At 61.7% G+C, this 15,189-nt stretch overlaps 2 protein-coding genes and 1 long non-coding RNA gene across 17 annotated transcripts; 1 reads left to right on the top strand and 2 right to left on the bottom strand.

The window, feature by feature from the left end:
- Positions 1–403: 403 nt before the first annotated feature.
- On the bottom strand, positions 404–3,055 carry NTN3 (netrin 3). The gene is made up of 6 exons (XM_049903375.1): positions 1,848–3,055; positions 1,587–1,775; positions 1,337–1,486; positions 1,163–1,213; positions 962–1,036; positions 404–762 (listed from the first exon to the last, which is right to left on the bottom strand). The coding sequence occupies exons 1-6, from the start codon at positions 2,770–2,772 to the stop codon at positions 413–415; spliced, it is 1,740 nt and encodes a 579-aa protein (XP_049759332.1). The 5' UTR covers positions 2,773–3,055; the 3' UTR covers positions 404–412.
- Positions 3,056–8,853: 5,798 nt separating this feature from the next.
- TEDC2 (tubulin epsilon and delta complex 2) lies at positions 8,854–13,216 on the bottom strand. 13 transcript variants are annotated; one of them, XM_049904376.1, is made up of 10 exons: positions 13,111–13,216; positions 12,925–13,023; positions 12,654–12,724; positions 12,145–12,547; positions 11,660–11,713; positions 11,130–11,217; positions 10,846–10,957; positions 10,657–10,758; positions 9,563–9,753; positions 8,854–9,259 (listed from the first exon to the last, which is right to left on the bottom strand). In XM_049904376.1, exons 1-10 carry the CDS (start codon positions 13,134–13,136, stop codon positions 9,122–9,124), a joined length of 1,284 nt encoding a protein of 427 aa, XP_049760333.1. In that variant the 5' UTR covers positions 13,137–13,216; the 3' UTR covers positions 8,854–9,121. The 13 variants fall into 13 exon arrangements, with proteins under 13 accessions (XP_049760333.1, XP_049760336.1, XP_049760338.1 ...); XM_049904379.1 differs by lacking the exon at positions 10,846–10,957 and having other exon boundaries at positions 11,009–11,217; positions 12,145–12,371; positions 12,456–12,547; XM_049904381.1 differs by lacking the exon at positions 10,846–10,957 and having other exon boundaries at positions 11,009–11,217; positions 12,145–12,371; positions 12,477–12,547.
- A 102-nt stretch (positions 13,217–13,318) lies between these two features.
- Positions 13,319–14,858, top strand: LOC126087033 (uncharacterized). Of its 3 annotated transcripts, XR_007519632.1 has the most exons (4): positions 13,319–13,654; positions 14,175–14,377; positions 14,480–14,684; positions 14,770–14,858. It is a non-coding gene; the product is annotated as an uncharacterized LOC126087033 (long non-coding RNA). The 3 variants fall into 3 exon arrangements; XR_007519631.1 differs by having other exon boundaries at positions 13,319–13,602; positions 14,175–14,684; XR_007519630.1 differs by having other exon boundaries at positions 14,175–14,684.
- The last annotated feature ends 331 nt before the right edge of the window (positions 14,859–15,189 follow it).

Below are 15,189 nucleotides of genomic sequence, written 5' to 3'. Positions count from 1 at the left end.
GGATCACAGAGTCCTGGGGGGCACGGTGGTTCTTAACGGTTTGCAGAGCCCTGCAGGGTCCGGTCCCACAAGGGGGTTCACAGCATTTTGGGGGATCACGGTGTCCCTTGGAGAGGGTAGACAGCGCGGGGGGATCACAGAGTCCTCTCGGGATGACGACCGCCCAGAAGAGCCTCAAAGCAGCTTTTGGGGTGGTCACCCTGTATCTGATGCAGGGTGTCGCTCCGTCTGTTCTCAACATCCCTCCCGGCACAGGCGTCAGGCATAAAGGGAGGCACCGGACGGGGACGGCGCGGGGGTGGGGGCCGCAGATGAGGGACGCACGCGACAGGAGCAAAGACTCCTCGGCAGGCGGATGCGCTGGGTGATCGTGTGCGGTGATGGGGAGCCGCGACCCACCCAGACCGCGGGCTCAGGCCGCTCCGCAGCGCCCCCGCCGCTCGCGTCGCTGCAGCCTCCTCAGGCGCCGCGTCCACGCGTCCCTCCAGGGCACCACGAGGCTCCCCCGAGCAGCGCTGAGCCCCGGCCCCCGGCCCCCCATGCCCCCGGCTGCAGCCCCGAGTCCGCCCCCCAGCAGTAAGTAGCGGCGGCCGGGTAGTAGGCGCGGGCAGCCGCAGGCAGCGTCCCGCGCCGGCACCCACAGCGCGCTGCTCCCGCGCCGCGCGCGCTCGTCGCCGCTCCGGAACACGGCGAGTACAGCCACCGGGAAGCGCGTCCACGCGCCGTGCACCTCGCCGCGCGCGCCCACCGCCACCTGAACCGCTGCGGGGAGGGCGAGACGGGCGGGGTCAGGCGGGGGATGAGGCCACGCGATGGAGCCCTGGACGCCCACAGGGAGTGGGGCACAGAGAGGACATCCACCGGAGGATGCTACGGGGTAGGGGGCAGGACCTGCGAGGGTCAGAATATGCAAAAGAAACTGGGGAGGCAAGAGGTGGGCAGGTGGCCCTGGGTGGCCTACCGTAATCCTTTCGGCAGAATTTCTTCAGGCTGATACGGTAGCTCCCTGGGGTGGGTTTGCAGTGGGCATCACAGTCTGAGGGAGGGCGAGAGGCTGGCATGGCTCCCCACTGCCCCCCACCTGCACCCTCTCCTCCATTCCTTGAACCCATGCCCTGCCCCCACAGCCCCCAGTCTGGGCCCCTGGTCTGTGTCCACTCACCCTGGGGCTCCACAGGGCTGCCCTCTTCAGTGGGCCAGGGGACAGCGGTCTCTGGGGAGAAGGTGTGAGAAGGCCTGCGATGGGGTGGGGTGGTGGTGGTGCAGGGCACAGGGGAGGTGGCAGCAGAAGGGCTGTGGGTGGTCTCAGCTGGGGAGGCTGGGCAGGGTCACTCACTGATGCAGGGTGCCACGGGAGAGCGGCTCTGCTGGAAGCCTGGGGCACAGCGGTTGCAGGTGAGGCCTGTGACACCATCCTTGCAGGGACACTGGCCTGTAGTCTGGTTGCAGGTTTTGCCAGCAGCCCCAACTGGGTGACAGTCACAGGCTGAGAGCAGAGGTGGGAGGAAGGGCCTGGTCAGTCCTGGGCTTGGCAGAGGCCCCTGGGGGGACGGGGAGCGAGAGGGCCAGGGCAGCCGGGGGCTCACCCCTACAGGCGTGGCGGTCACTCAGGGCACGGCCTGGGTCTCGATAGAAGCCCTCCCTGCAGTAGTGGCAGTGGCGGCCTGCCGTGTTGTGCCGGCAGTTAAGGCAGACACCCCCACTGCGACGGCCAGACAAGCGGTACAGCTCCATGTTGAAGCGGCAGCGGCGGGTGTGGCCATTACAGGAGCAGGCTGCAGGGAAGGATGGCATCAGGGGCAGGCCACCCAGGTCCCAGCTCCCCAGGCCACCCTTCAGGGCCTCACCAAGGCAGGCGTGGGCTTCCCTGGTTGTGGCCCGCTGCCACGGCCTGTCACAGTAGAAGGGCTTGCAGCGGCTGCAGTCAGGGCCCTCTGTCCCATGCTGGCAGTCACAGACCAGGTGGCTTTGGGCATCCAACAGACACCTCGAGGCATGCCCATTACACTTGCAGCGCCCGCCCACCTGGAGCTCGGTGGCCGAGTAGGTGTAAGGGACCACAGCCTTGGAGTCCCTGGTGTCCTCCAGCGTGGTGGGCCTGGTGAGTACCACACGGATGTCTGTGGCGGTTACCCAGTCCTGGAGCACCGGGCTGCTGTCCAGATCCAGGCCTGGAGGGCTGCCATCCTGCACACTGAAGGCCAGGAGGCCACCACCATCTTGTTGGGCCTGGGGTGCCGGGAAGCACAAGGCCTCAGGCCCCGGTCCTGACGGGCCAGTGGCAGGGATGGGCAGGCGACCATAGTCTAGGCCACAGAGAGAGGAGAAGAAGCCCAGAGGGGCCCAGCTGCGGCCATGGTCCTGTGACTTGAGCAGGGCCACGGAGGCTGGGGGCTGAGAACAGAAGCGCAGGCTCACGAAGACCAGCTCGAAAGCCTTGCCCAGGGGCACTGTGAGTGTCACATTCAGAGGCACCCCCACCAGCGAATCTGAGCGCCAGCACAGGGGCCCCGCCGTGCCTCCCGCCGCCGTCAGGAGGGTGGCGGGGTGTGCCCGCCGAGGGTCCGAGGCGTCGCAGGCCCGTGTGGCCGGCCGCCCGCACGTGCTGGACGCCAGCACCTCACGGCCCAGGGCGGCATTCACCAGGCCCGGCACACAGCCGCGGGGTGCGCCGACCTCGTCATGGCAGGGGTCGGCGGCTGCCGGCTGCCCGGCGCTCAAGGCAGAGAACGTGCCCGCGGTCAGCAGCAGCCCCCACGGCCAGCTGAGCATGGCTGGAGCCTCTAGGGTCAGCCGGCGGCCGGGGCGGGCTCACCCTCGGGGGGAGGTTCTGCCAGCCGCCCGCAGTACCGGCCCAGAGGTGGGAGCAATCGCCGGCACGCCCCGGTCCGCTCAGCAGCAGGCCGTTGGCGCGTCCTCCCGCTGGGCCTGCACCGATGACAGGCGTCGCCCGCTCCCGGCGCCTCCGCCCGCGAGGCCCCACCCGCTCGCCGCCCGCCGCTCTCACCCACCACCGAGGGCCCGGCGGAGCAGTTCTCGGGCCTCCCGGGAAGGGCCGAGGCGGGCAGGGCCTGGGCGCCAGGCCACCGCCTCCTCGGGCTGCAGCGAGGGCTGGCGCGCAGTGCCAGGAGGGTAGGGGGCGCAGTAGGCTGGAGCCAGGGCCCAGCCGGGGGCGGGGCCGTGGGGCAGGGACGGAGGAGGAGGGAAGGGGGCCTCGTGGCGGAGCCAGAATCAGAAGCAGATTCAGACATAAGCTGGGCCAGCGGGGAGGGGGCTGGGCGGGGCGGGGGAGCCAGGAATGTGCGGGCGGAGCGGGGTGGAGGGGTGGCTGGTGGGGGACCACCCAGCAGGGTCCCGGGCCTGGAGCCAGGCCTTGGCTGCTCCTGGGGCCGTTCCACGTGCTGGGCAGGGGTCTGGGCCGCCTGCTACCTCAGACCCAAGGAGCAGCCACCGAAGGGAGGTCTTGACTGCCCCCCCCCACCCCGCAGGGCACACTCAGGGCAGGGGAACTAAACAGGGCTTCAGGGCAGTCGGTATCCCCCAGCTAGAGCCGACACTAGCAGAAAGAAGCCAGGGCTGGAGTCAGACCTGATTTTGGATCCAAGCTGGCTTATTTATCAGTGGGTGGCCTGTGTTCCTCAGCCTGCCTGTGCCTCAGTTTCTTCAACTGTCAGATGTGTTATTCAACATGCTTTGTGGAGCTGTTGGGAGGATTTGATAAGACAGAGTTGGCATCGGACCAAGCCAGGTGCCCATATGACCATACAGTCAGGAAAGACTTTACCTGGGCTGGCCTGAGATCACCTGAGGGGTCAGGTCAGACTTGTCCCAAAGCGTCCCTGGGTCTCAAGTGTGTAGCTCTATCACATGATGGGGCCAGCGGCAGGGCTGGCAGGGAGGAAGTGGAGGTCCAGTGTATGGGGGGGAGAGTACGGACCGTTAGGTGGTAGGGCCCCAGGGGTTCAGGGCTTTAGTGAGCCACTGAGGACCTCCATGGAGGTGTAAGGAGTAAGGGCTTGATCTACAGGTGTAGGAAAAGGTCTTACCACAAATGGCTCAGTGTCAGAACCTTTGAGCTGGGTCCACATCCCAGCATCTTTGGGCAGGGAAACTGAGGCAGAAGCCCAGTTGGGCAGCCTGGGCACTAGCTGGAAACAGCGGCTGCAGCTGGCAGGGATTAGGGTGCCCAGTACCCAGCCAAGAGGGGGCAAGGATGGCTGTTGGCACAGAGACCTCTTCTTCTTCACCTTTAGGTGCTTCATGGAGGGGGCCAAGCAACCCAAGGAAGGCTGGGGAGGGCCCCACACCGAGGGGCTGGGAAGGGGTCCCAGCCTGGGGCAGCCCAAGGCCACACTGGAGTGCCCACAGTCTCAGATGGGTGGTTGATCACAGGCTGGGACCTGTGGCTGTTGGACACCAGGGTCTTCTAACAAGAACATGGATGTGTCTATGAGCAGGTGGAGCTGCTGCCTTGGACGTGGGGGGACCTTTAAGAACCAATGAGATGGAAGAGAGGCAGAAGCATTGTGCTGCTCAGGAGAGGGTGGAGGGCTCCCGAAGTGGGGAGGAGGACACTGGAGGCTCCCAGAGGACTGGAAGGAGAAAAGGAGGGCCTGGCCTTGGAGGAAGAGGGGCAGAAGGGCAGGAGGGAGGATGCAGCACTGGCTTTGGCTCCTGGAGCTTGACCCCCTCTGGACAGGCCCCTCCCTGGCCTGACAGCCACTGGTGCAGGGTGCAGGCAGAGGGGCTAATGGGCTGATGGAACACTGCAGAGAGAGCCCCGAGGACAGAAGGGCTGCTGGCCTCTCCCTCCCTTCATGTTGTGCCATGGCTGGAAGACTCAGACCTCCCTCTGTCCCCACAGGACAAGTATCACAGAGCCTTGTCCTTCAACTTCCTAATAAAGAGAATTCACCTCTTAAACATGTGTGAGGCTGAGCACCTGCAGGACCCATGATCTGCTCTGGATGGGTGGCGTTCAGAACCAGCACTTCCAGCCACTGTCTTCACAGCCCCTCTGGCCTGGAGCCCCACCTGGGATGGGAGGAGCCCTGGGTGGAGAGGGAAGGATGCAATAGTTTGGGGGACTTTAGGAACAGGGAGGTGACCAACTGGCCACAGTGGTCAGGTGAGAGCAGGCTGGGCCATGTCTAGCCTCTGGGGAGACCCTGGCTGTCTCTGGACCTTGGGACTCTGGTCAGGCTGGGGGAAAGAGCAGAGGGAGGCCACATCTCCCCTTTGTCAGTAGAGCTGGCTTTGTATCCAGCCAGCTTCCCTGGGACTTGGGATTGGGGTCTGCAGAACATCTGGTGACCTCTGGCTGAAGGAAGCAAGTGCCTGAACCCAGCCATGCTGCCTATGCACCTGGGTCCAGCTCCTTCAGCCTTCTCCCCAAGCCCCCAAATTGGCCACATCTTCAGGTGTGATGGGGCCAGGATGGGCTTCCCTATACCCCCCAGGCGCTGCGTGCCACCTGTCCCAGCCCCTAGGGGGGCTCTCACACTTCCCACTACCAGCAGGCCCAGTACTTTCCAGGCACCTTCAGACACAAAGAGGTTCCACTTCCCCTACCCCGACCTGGAACACCTCAGGCCGCTGCAGATCCCCCCTTCCACTCAGAGTGAGCTGCTGGCTTGGGGGCACCCTGGGCCTCCAGGGGGACTGGAAGGGGCCTGACCTACTCTGGCCTCAGGGAGCTGAGCCTTTCCCTTGAGAGGGAGACTGATTCAAGCTCCATCCAGCCAGGGTCCACTGTTTCCCAGCCCTTCAAGTCACCACTTGCTCATGTGTTGCACAACCATTTACTGAGCGCCTGTTATCTTCCAGGGGCGCAAATCCAGCAGGGAAGCGAAAGCCCGCAGCCTGAGGGGCCCGGCAGTTGCACCTCGGACGGTGGCTGTGGCCGGGCTAAGTCCACGTCACCAAGCCCTGCCCGCCAGCCCGGGCCTCTTCTGCAAGGATCCCGCCCGCCCCGCGCTGAGGTGGTGCGGGCTCGGCGCGCCTAAAGGAACGCCAAGGAGCAGCTGGGGGCAGAGGGCGAGAGGGGCGAGCAGGGAACGCGGCCCGTAGCCTGCGACGCCGGGGCAACGGAAGGCTTAGGAAAGAGGCGGATTGCAGAGGGAGGCTTCCGCCACCAGCCCCCGCCCAGCGGTGCGGCCCGGGAGGGGGTGTCGCCTGGCCGTGACCTCCCCGGAGAGGGGCTCAGGGCGCGCCTGCCTCCCGTCGCGCCTCGCGCACCGCCCTCCTCCCGCGCCGCCGGGCGCACCAGCACAGGAAGACCGTGACCAGGAGCCCGAGGCCCGCGCTGAGCGCCGCCAGCGACGCGCCCTGGGCCAGGTCCAGGCGGGGTCCGCGCAGCGAGAAGGTGATGGCCGTGGCTGCGGCGCCAGCCAGCAGGGCCACGGCGCCGAACGGCAGGACGCAGCGCGGCCACGAGCCCACCGGTGGCCAAGAGCAGCGCACGCAGGGCCGGGGGGGACGTGGGGGGCGCGGGGCCCGGCAGGGCTGGCGCGGCGGGCAGGGGATCCGGCGCGTTCATGCCGCTGACACAGGGGCCGCGCTCGTGGGTGGATGGGTGGGAGTGGGCGCCGGCGCACTCCGCGCTCCCTTTTCCGCCTGCCATATCAGAATGGATTGGCAGGGGACGCGGTGACGCCACTGGGGACTCCAGCAATCAGGGTGGGAGGGAACTAATCCGGAGAGGGTCTTCCTTTCCTGCTCTGTGCGCCTTGTGTTGGGACCTACTCAGAGACCCGCCAGTGCCACCTCCTTGCCCAAGAAGGCCCACCCACGCCCACAAGCAGCCCGCAGAACACAACTGGTGCCCAGCCTGGCCTAGGTGGGCACGAGGATTTTGAACCGTTTACATCTTAAGATACCCTGGTGATTTTTACAAATAATAAATTTTGAGAACTACTGCTCTGCTAGTGTATAGTAGCCCTCGTGGCATAGTGGTTAAAGTAATTGACTGCTAAGTGAAAGGTCGGCGTTTCAAAACCACCAGTGGCTCAGAGGGAGCAAGATGTGGTAGTCTGCTTCTGCAGAGCTTTACAGTCTGGGAAACCCTATGGGGTTACTGAGGACTTGAAGGCAGTGGGTTGGGCTCTACTCATGGTTCTCAGGAATGTTCCCTAACCAGCAGCAGCATTACCATTGCCTGGGAATTTGTTAGGAATGCAAAATTTCAGCAGGGAATGAACCAATTCAAAGCCCTGGTGGGCACTGAGGCGACCACTGTTGGGTGCTCATCTGGGCCTGGCAGGGACAGAGATGGACAGCTCCCTGCCCTGGTAGACAAAGATAGCCAACAAGCTCAAAGGATCAGTGAGAGAATTCAGGGTGGATACCGCCTTGTGGGAGTGGACATGGCAGGGGGAGGGGGAACAGTAGCCGGGTTGTGGTGGGACCAACCCTGGGGATCAAGGGGTCCTCCAAGAGTTAAACTGTCAATTTCACAGAAAGGACAAACCCTGCCCTAAGGAGCATCCTGCTTTGAAGGTGTGGCAGGTGGGTGGGGTGCCTCCAAACCCCCAGACCAGGTGGCAATGCAGTGGCTAGGAGGGGTGTGGGTGGCTGATCCCTGCCTCAGGTGGTGGTGCCAACCAGCCTGGTCTCCCCAGGGTTCCCATCCTGGCAGGGACCTAACTATAGAAAATACAGCCTGTGGCAATTAACGTTAAATTGCTGAATCTCTCAGAGCTGGTGATGGAAACTGCTCATCAGCACTCCTTGAGCAGTGCCCAGGGCACACGCCCTCCCTGCCATGCCTTAGTTATGCCTCCACGCCCTGGGCAGGGGATGGAGCTGTCCCAGTTCCTGGGAAGGGATCAACTGCCACTACAGCCCTGCTTTTCCATTTCCTACTCTGGCCTGTCACTTGGTCCCTAGCAGTCCTCAACCCAGTCCACGTGAGTGTTTCAGGCCTGCTGGATTGTGGAGTCCTTTCCAAGTAGGGCCTCCTGGTTGGGGGACTGGGGAGTCACTCCACGGTTGCTCCACCACCACCTCGTGCACCCCTATACCTGCAGCCCTTCACCTGGCTGTGGAAGACCTGCCTTCTACCATGCTGCCTGCCAGCTGGGTCCCTCTGAGCAGCAACCAGTGCTGTTCCCATGGCAGTGTCCTCCACAACCCAGTGTGTTCTTGATCCAAAGTCAGTGTCCCCAGCTTGAGGTGTACTGGGCACATAGTAGGTAGTCTATAAAGATGTCTTAGGAGAGCGTTAACGGCACCCACCCCCAAGTGCTCAGCAGGCCCAGCTGCCTTAGAGGCATGGCTCCACCCCAGGAGGTAATAACCACAACCCCCCAGTTTGACAGTGGGGACAACCCTGGAGGATTGAGGCTCAGCGTCTTCAGGAATCTTGCTGAAAGCCCCACAGCAGGCAACAGCCACCACTGTCTATGACCATGGAGGCTGCAGACTTGACCCTGATGTGTTTCTGCTTCCCCGGGGAAGCAGTGCTGCCTTCAGTGGGATGGGGGTGGAGGAACTTCAGGGGTGGCAGTGGGTGGGCCGGAGAGGCGGGATGGCTTTTGCTGAGTGAAGGCTTAAGGGCCTTCCCCTGCTGGAGGCTCAATGTAGGGACTCCACACCTGCCTGTGTTGGGAGAAGTTCTGGGCATGGGGAGCTGGGTGGCTGTGGGCAGTGACAGCCAACTCTCAGTGTCTCCCTCACCTGGGCTAAAGGAGGGCTTCTAGTGTGTTCAGGTGAATGTCAGATGGTGATTCCATGGTGCAGCCTGCCCTGAGTGGAACCCCCCCACCCCGTCCCTTGTACAGAAGGGATGTGTAATTCTTGAAAGATAAAAAGACAAAGAAGCAAAAAATAGAAAACTTCCAAGTCCCACCTTGATAGTTTTTAAATATGCTTTTCAAAGGAGTTTAATGTCACATGGTGGCTTTCAAGTCTACAGCGAGAGAAAGCAGAAGTAGCTGAGATAGGCTCTGCACGGCCTCCAGTCCCCCCCGCTCCCAGGAAGGCAGAGTGGGGCACGGACCTGCAGGTGTCATTGTGCTAAGGCTCTAGAGTCCTATGGAAGGGCCTGGATGTGGGACATGTGGCCGCCCCGCCCCCCGGAACCTTCCTTTCACAGGGAGGCCCTGGGCAGCTAGGGCACGGCTCAGTCTGCAGGTTCGTCCTGCAGGACCGTGGGGAAGTGCTGGCCTCCATTGCAGAGCAGGCTGTGCACAGCCCGGCACACGGCCGCACAGCAAGGCCTCTGGGTCCTCACCAGAGGGAGGAGCTCATCCATCAGGACCTGGGTGGGTAGGGGCCAAGGGCTCAGGAGGGCGTGTCTCTGAGCCGGCACAGGTGGGCCCAGGAGGTGGGGAAACCCCAGGCACCCTGCTCCAGCCCCTCTCCCTTCCAGGACATCAAGGCCCCATGCTTCCCTGCCCCTTGGCCCAGCATCGCCTCTGGCAGCTGCCATAACGCTGGGCGGCTACTCCCTGGCCTATGCACAGACCTAGGCTCAACCAGAGGCTCACATACCCTCCGCTGGGTCCCCATGTGTGGAGCTCCTGAGGATGAGCCCCCACTTTATCCTTCCCTCTGAAAGTACCTTTTCCAGGTGGAGCTGTTGGTCCAGCATGGCCACTCGCAGCCTGAGGGCTGCCAGGGTTTGCAGCTCCTGGGTGCTGGAGTAGAGAAGAGGCTGGGGGCTCCAGGCTGCATCAGCACCTCCTTCACAGAGACATGAGGCCCTAGCAGGCATCCCTGAGGGGCACAGCTCCAGGTGATGTTTAGCAACCACTGTGAGGATAGGGCATGTGGCCTCCATGCCCAAAGCTCAGCCTCTCTCGTGGGCCAGTGCCTGTTCCCCAGTTATCCCTCCTCACCCTCGTGCATAGATGAGCATGGGTGTGCCTTGGGTGTACAGGGATGGGCGTGCCGTGTGTATATGGGGACAGCTGGATGTGGGAGGGAGGCTACACTCCATCCATAGCCTTCTCCTCGATACCAGGTTTCTGTCACCAGGCATGTGTGTGATGTTTTTGGAGAATGATTTTGTTTCTGACAAACAATGTATATCCGCTCTTAAAACTTCAAGCAATTAAGGAAAAAAAGACAGGAGATTTAAAAACCCCTCATTTCCAAAAAGGAGCCCTAGTGGTGCAGTGGTTAAGTGCTCAGCTACTAACCAAAAGGTCAACAATTTGAACCCACTAGCCACTCCTTGGGAGAAAGATGAGGCAGTCTGCTCCCGTAAAGATTACAGCCTGGGAAACCCAGTGGGGCAGGTCTGTTCTGTCTTATAGAGTCGCTATGAGTCAAGATCAACTCAATGGCTGTGGATTTTTGGTTTGGGATGTCCAGAAATAATCACTTTTTGCAGTAGCGGGTGAGCCATCTACCAGCACATGTACTCACAAGCTACTTTTCCTATAAACGGATGGATAAGCAAAACTCCGAGTGATAGGGTTCTGATGTCTGGGCTGGGACGGGGGGTGCAGAGCTATTTCCAGGAGGTGAGGCCTGTCGCCTGGCCCCACACGCATCTCCTGGTGAGGGCCCAGTGGGCATGGGTGGCCTTGAGGAAGGGCGAGCCCACCTCTGGGCCGATCATCCTTCCTGACAGCCTTGGACAACTGGCTAAAGTCCCAGAGATGCCCTGCAGCCCAGTCCAGACTCTGGCCAGGTGGGGTGAGGCCTCACCTTTGCGAAGCTCCTGCAGCCAGTGAAGACACTGCCCCACTGTGGCCTGCAGCCCCTCTAGGAGGAGCAGACAGCGGTATTCCTGCACGCAGTCGGTGGGGGCTACGTCAGAGTAAGAGAAGGTAGGATTTAGTTGAGGCCCTTCTTGTACCCCCTTCCCACCCAAGACCCACACCAGGACCTGCAGACCTGCCGCCAGCTCAGCCCCCATGCGCAGTCTCAGCCGTAAGCAGGCCTTCCGCAGGCGCCCCACCTCTGCCTCCACCACGGCCGCACTGAGCCCCACGCCAGGCCAGCCTGACTAAGAAGCGGTCAGGGAAAGTTTCCTGTGGTCAGGCCCCACCCTGCCCACCAAGGACAGTGGCCCAAGCAGCACTGCCCAGAGCTTCCCTGGTCATCCCATGCTGGCTCTTCCCGGGCAGTTCCTTCAGCCTGCCACCAGTCCTCAAGCTCCCACAGGCCTGACAGGATACAGCTGCCTGCATTTTCAGCAGGAATCGGGTTCTGGCCGCGGCATTCGCAGAGTCACTGGCCTGTGTAGAGTCGATCTGGGCCCATAGACTGGGACACACGAGCACCCAGGAATCAGGAGAGGGATGCCAATTATTCCAGCCAGCTGGGCAAGGCCAGGCAGGGCCACAGCTGGGATGTCTAGCTCTCCTGAATGCCAGGAAGGACCCCCAGAGGCCTTGGGGAATGAGGGGACACTGACCAGGAAACAAGGACAAAGGTGACCGCCTCTGGGAAATGCTAACAGATATTACAGGATGAAGGGGAGGGGCTGTCCTTCCCTCGGAGACAGGTGGGGGCGGTAGACTAGTAACTACGATGCCCAGTTTGCCAGGCATAGTACAAACATGGGAAGGGGCTGCCTGGTTCACTCTTCTCAATGCCTTGACAAAGCTGGTACAATGTCTCCTTCACCAGGAGGGTATGCTGGGACTCAGGGAAACCTCCCCTGATGACCTCCTCCCTGCCCACCCAGCCACCACACCCCTCTCACTGAGCATTTTGGGACGCTGCCTTCCAGAAGGCCATGGGCAGTCGCAGCAGGGTCCTGTTGGGAAACCAGTGCTCAGCGTGGCCTGCAGGCTCCAATCCCTGCTCAGAACCCCTTTAGGGATAAGCCTCTCCTCCTCTTGCCCCCCCATACTGAGACATGCCCCCAGGGGCAGGGCTCCCAGAGTGGCCCTGGAGGCCAGTCCAGCCCAGGTCTGTCCAACAGGGAGAGGAGGCACCACGAGCACAGCCAGCCTTCTGAGCCTATTTGTAGCCTGAGGACTGGGCATGAGGGGACAGGCCCTGGAGAGCCAGCTGCTAAAATCTGCCAGCTTCAGGATGTGAGGATCAAGGGGTGGTACCTCAGGGCTCCGAGTGACCACACCCAGCTCAGTGCCCTGCCCCTCCCTCACCCCAAAACTCAGACTCCTAGCCAGCGTGTGCCAGTGGAGAGAACAGGTTCTACAGTACAGGTGAGGGAAGCATTACCCCTTCTCCTTGAGTGTGAAAGCTTCTGGAACCAGAGGAGTCACTGATGGGGTCACCTGTTGGTCCCCAAGGCTGGGCCTGGTGGCTCGGGCTCCTCTCCCCAGAGAGGTCCTCTCCCTAGTGGACAGAAGCCTGTGCTCCGGGAGGCTCCTGGCCGGCACCTTGGGTTGGCGGATGCCCCTGGGGGATCTTGTCTCTGATGTTCCGTTGCCAGCCTGACCTGGGGCCTGGGGTGGGACTGAGGTTGTGGTGGCAGGAGGGGTGGCCACTGTCCGGGGTTTCAGGCTGGGGGCCTTGTCTCCCTCTCCAACCTTAGAGATGCCTTTTCGCACCCGTACAGCCTTCTCCAGCGCCTGGGTCAGTAGCTCCAGCTCCGTGAGGTCTTGAAGGCTGGGTGCACATGCTGTGAAAGGCAAGCATCATGCCAGAGTCTCTCCTGGTGGATGTGCCACTTCCTGGCACCTACCTGCAAGCCAGTGACAGACCAGGCCTGGAGGGCAGAGGTTTACCTGGAGATGGGTCCTCTTCATTCGGTTCTGGCCCTGGGGTTGGCTCTGGAGCTGCGGGTCTGGTTGGTTCCCTGAGGAGACACAGGCAGACATGGCAAGGCCAGGGGTCAGGGCTGAGGTCGAATAGTCCCCACGGGGGCCTCCATCCCTCCGCGACCGTGGTGGTTAAGCGGATGCTGGCAGCAGCAACTTGGAAATGGGTCAGCGCAGGGACCCCGAAAGGACTCTGAGAAACCGAGAGGGGCCCACCCGGCACCCTGGGTCCGCCTACCAGGCCCTCAGCAGTCGCCGGCAGACTCGCAGGCTCTGGTCTAGCTGCCTCTGCTGCTCGCCGCAGGCATCCAGAGCGGCCCGCAGCTCGGCCACCAGCCTGGGAGGCACGCACCGGCGGCTCAGCACCGCGGCCCGGCCCCGACCCCGCGCCTGCCCGCACACCCTCCCAGCACGCAGGGCTCACCGGAGCGAGCAGTCGGCAGGCAGCATGGAGGTGACGGCCGTGGTGGCGGCTGTCCCCCGCGGGTTGCCGCCAAAGGGAAGCTCCGCCCCTTCCGTGTGAGAAGACGGTCTCTTTCCGGCCGGGTTATCCAATCCTGAGCCGAGATCTCAGAGCCCGCCCGGCTCCTTTATGCTCCGCCAAGCCCGACTGCGCCCTGGCCTTAAACTCCGCCCCCATCACGCACCGGAAGAGGCCCCGCCGCGCCATTCCCGACCACGCCCCAAGTCCTGTCCCGGGAGGGTGGTGGTGCTTGCGGCTGTGGCCCGCGCGGAGGCAGCCGCGCGGGGAGGAACCTCGGTGACGCCTAACTTTCTGGTTTGGTTAATGGGTGGACGGGAGCGCCGCTTAGGGGCGTCTCTTGCAGAGCACTTGTCCTCATTTAACGTTTGAGTTTATGTCTGCCTCCCAGCACTGGGCGAGACACGTGGCGAACCCGTCGCTGAAGGGGAACGAGTGAGCGAGCCAGCATGCGTTGTGTTGGACCGGTAGCTGAAGACGAGCGTGTGTGCGTGTGAAAGCCGCAAAGAACTGTTCACTTCTGGGCGTGTTGCCATTGAGATGATGGCACACACCTGGACGGGGTGGTTTGGAGAGCCAGGTGTGGTCCATGGACCACGAGGCTGGGTGAAATGGCCTAAGGCAGGGCGGTGTGCGAGGACGGGGCAGGTAGGAGGTGGAGAGTGGGAGGCTAGACCTGGAGGACGGCCAGACATGGGGCTTTAAAGCATTGCAGCGTTAGTCCCAGGAGGGAGTGGCCATGGCGTCTTCAGTGACCCTGGGGACACCTGGGCGGGGGGGCGGATTGTGAGGACAGACACTGGCTGGAATGAGGGAGGGGCAGCAGGCCCCAGTGTGACGAGGGTAACAAGAATCAAAAAAGGTAGGGCCAAGGAATATGGGGGCAGTAGCTGGAAGGAGGAAACACCTGGGGACATTGTCGTTTAAAACACTGGAGCAATTAGATGAATCCATTTTGTAGTCCAAAAAAAAAAAAAAATTTTTTTTTTTTTTTTTTTAATGGGAAGGTAAAAGTAAAGAGCTCCAGTGGCACAGCCGCTGCTCACCAAAAGGTAGGCAGTTCAAACCCACCAGCTGCTCCATGGAAGAAAGGCCTGGCGATCTGCTCCTGTAAAGACTACAACCAAGAAAACCCTGTGGAGCAGTTCTACTCTGTCACACATCGTACCTATGAGTTGAAATGGACTGGAGGGCACCTACCAATGGGAAGGTGGCATAAGAGGGGGTGGAGGACACAAAGAGGGAACTCCAGGGTGGCATGGAGGCTCCTAAGATGATACGTCCTTCAGCAGTGACCTGTTTCTTTTTGTAGGGGAAGGCTGGTGGCATTCCTGGCTGGTAGATATTTGATTCTCTGGGGAAGGAGGAGTCAGCACTTGGGAGGCTACACGGGGTACCAGAGCTCCCCAGAGTGGTTTCCTCCCCACGGGGCAGGCCAGGAGAAGGCAGAGAGCTGTGTCCATGCCAAGTTGGGATTTTGGTAGAGGGACCCCAGACAAGAGGACGAGACCATGAAGGTAAGTCACTTGTTTGACACTATCCTCATCACATTTAATCCTCACAACATCCCTGTGAGGTAGGTATTGCCACCCCATCTTACAGATGAAGAGACTGAGGCTCAAGAGGTCAAAACGCACACCACGGGCAGTCTACAGGAGAGGTCTGTGATTCCTCATGCCAGCCATGCCCCTTGGGGTGTGGGGTTCTTACAGGGGCCAGAAGACAGCTGCTGTGGGGGCATGATGCGCACAGGAGAAGCAGACAGGAAAGTGACCATCAGGTCAGCACCTCCACATCCCTGTACATCTGTTCAAGAGCATTGTGGATGCTACCAGCCAAGTGGTTCTTTCTTACATTTCAAGAGGAAGCAAAAGCATATCACAGTGGGCTAAGTGCGTCAGTGGTCAACTTGACCTGGGAGAAACCTCATGGCTGGCCCCTGGGGCATCCCAGATGTTTTGGCTGCTGCCACGTTATTTCTTATGACTTCAAAGGGCAGATGGCTGGCTTTCTTCCCATGGG

The sequence above is a fragment of the Elephas maximus genome, chromosome 12 (genome assembly GCF_024166365.1).
Source record: "Elephas maximus indicus isolate mEleMax1 chromosome 12, mEleMax1 primary haplotype, whole genome shotgun sequence".
NCBI classification, from domain to species: domain Eukaryota; kingdom Metazoa; phylum Chordata; class Mammalia; order Proboscidea; family Elephantidae; genus Elephas; species Elephas maximus.
This window is presented reverse-complemented; position numbering and strand designations above follow the sequence as displayed.

Excerpts from the sequence above, each read along its gene's own strand:
- TEDC2 (XM_049904375.1), bottom strand. The coding sequence starts at position 13,136 with ATGCTGCCTGCCGACTGCTCGCTCCG. Across the intron at positions 11,218-11,659 it reads GCAGCGTCCCAAAATGCTCA|TCTATGGGCCCAGATCGACT; the intron begins GTGAGAGGGGTG and ends CGTGTGTCCCAG. Across the intron at positions 9,754-10,656 it reads GCTGCAGGAGCTTCGCAAAG|TGGTTGCTAAACATCACCTG; the intron begins GTGAGGCCTCAC and ends CTATCCTCACAG.
- NTN3 (XM_049903375.1), bottom strand. The coding sequence starts at position 2,772 with ATGCTCAGCTGGCCGTGGGGGCTGCTGCTGACCGCGGGCACGTTCTCT. Across the intron at positions 1,487-1,586 it reads TGACCGCCACGCCTGTAGGG|CCTGTGACTGTCACCCAGTT; the intron begins GTGAGCCCCCGG and ends CTCTGCTCTCAG. Across the intron at positions 1,214-1,336 it reads TCCCGTGGCACCCTGCATCA|AGACCGCTGTCCCCTGGCCC; the intron begins GTGAGTGACCCT and ends CCTTCTCCCCAG.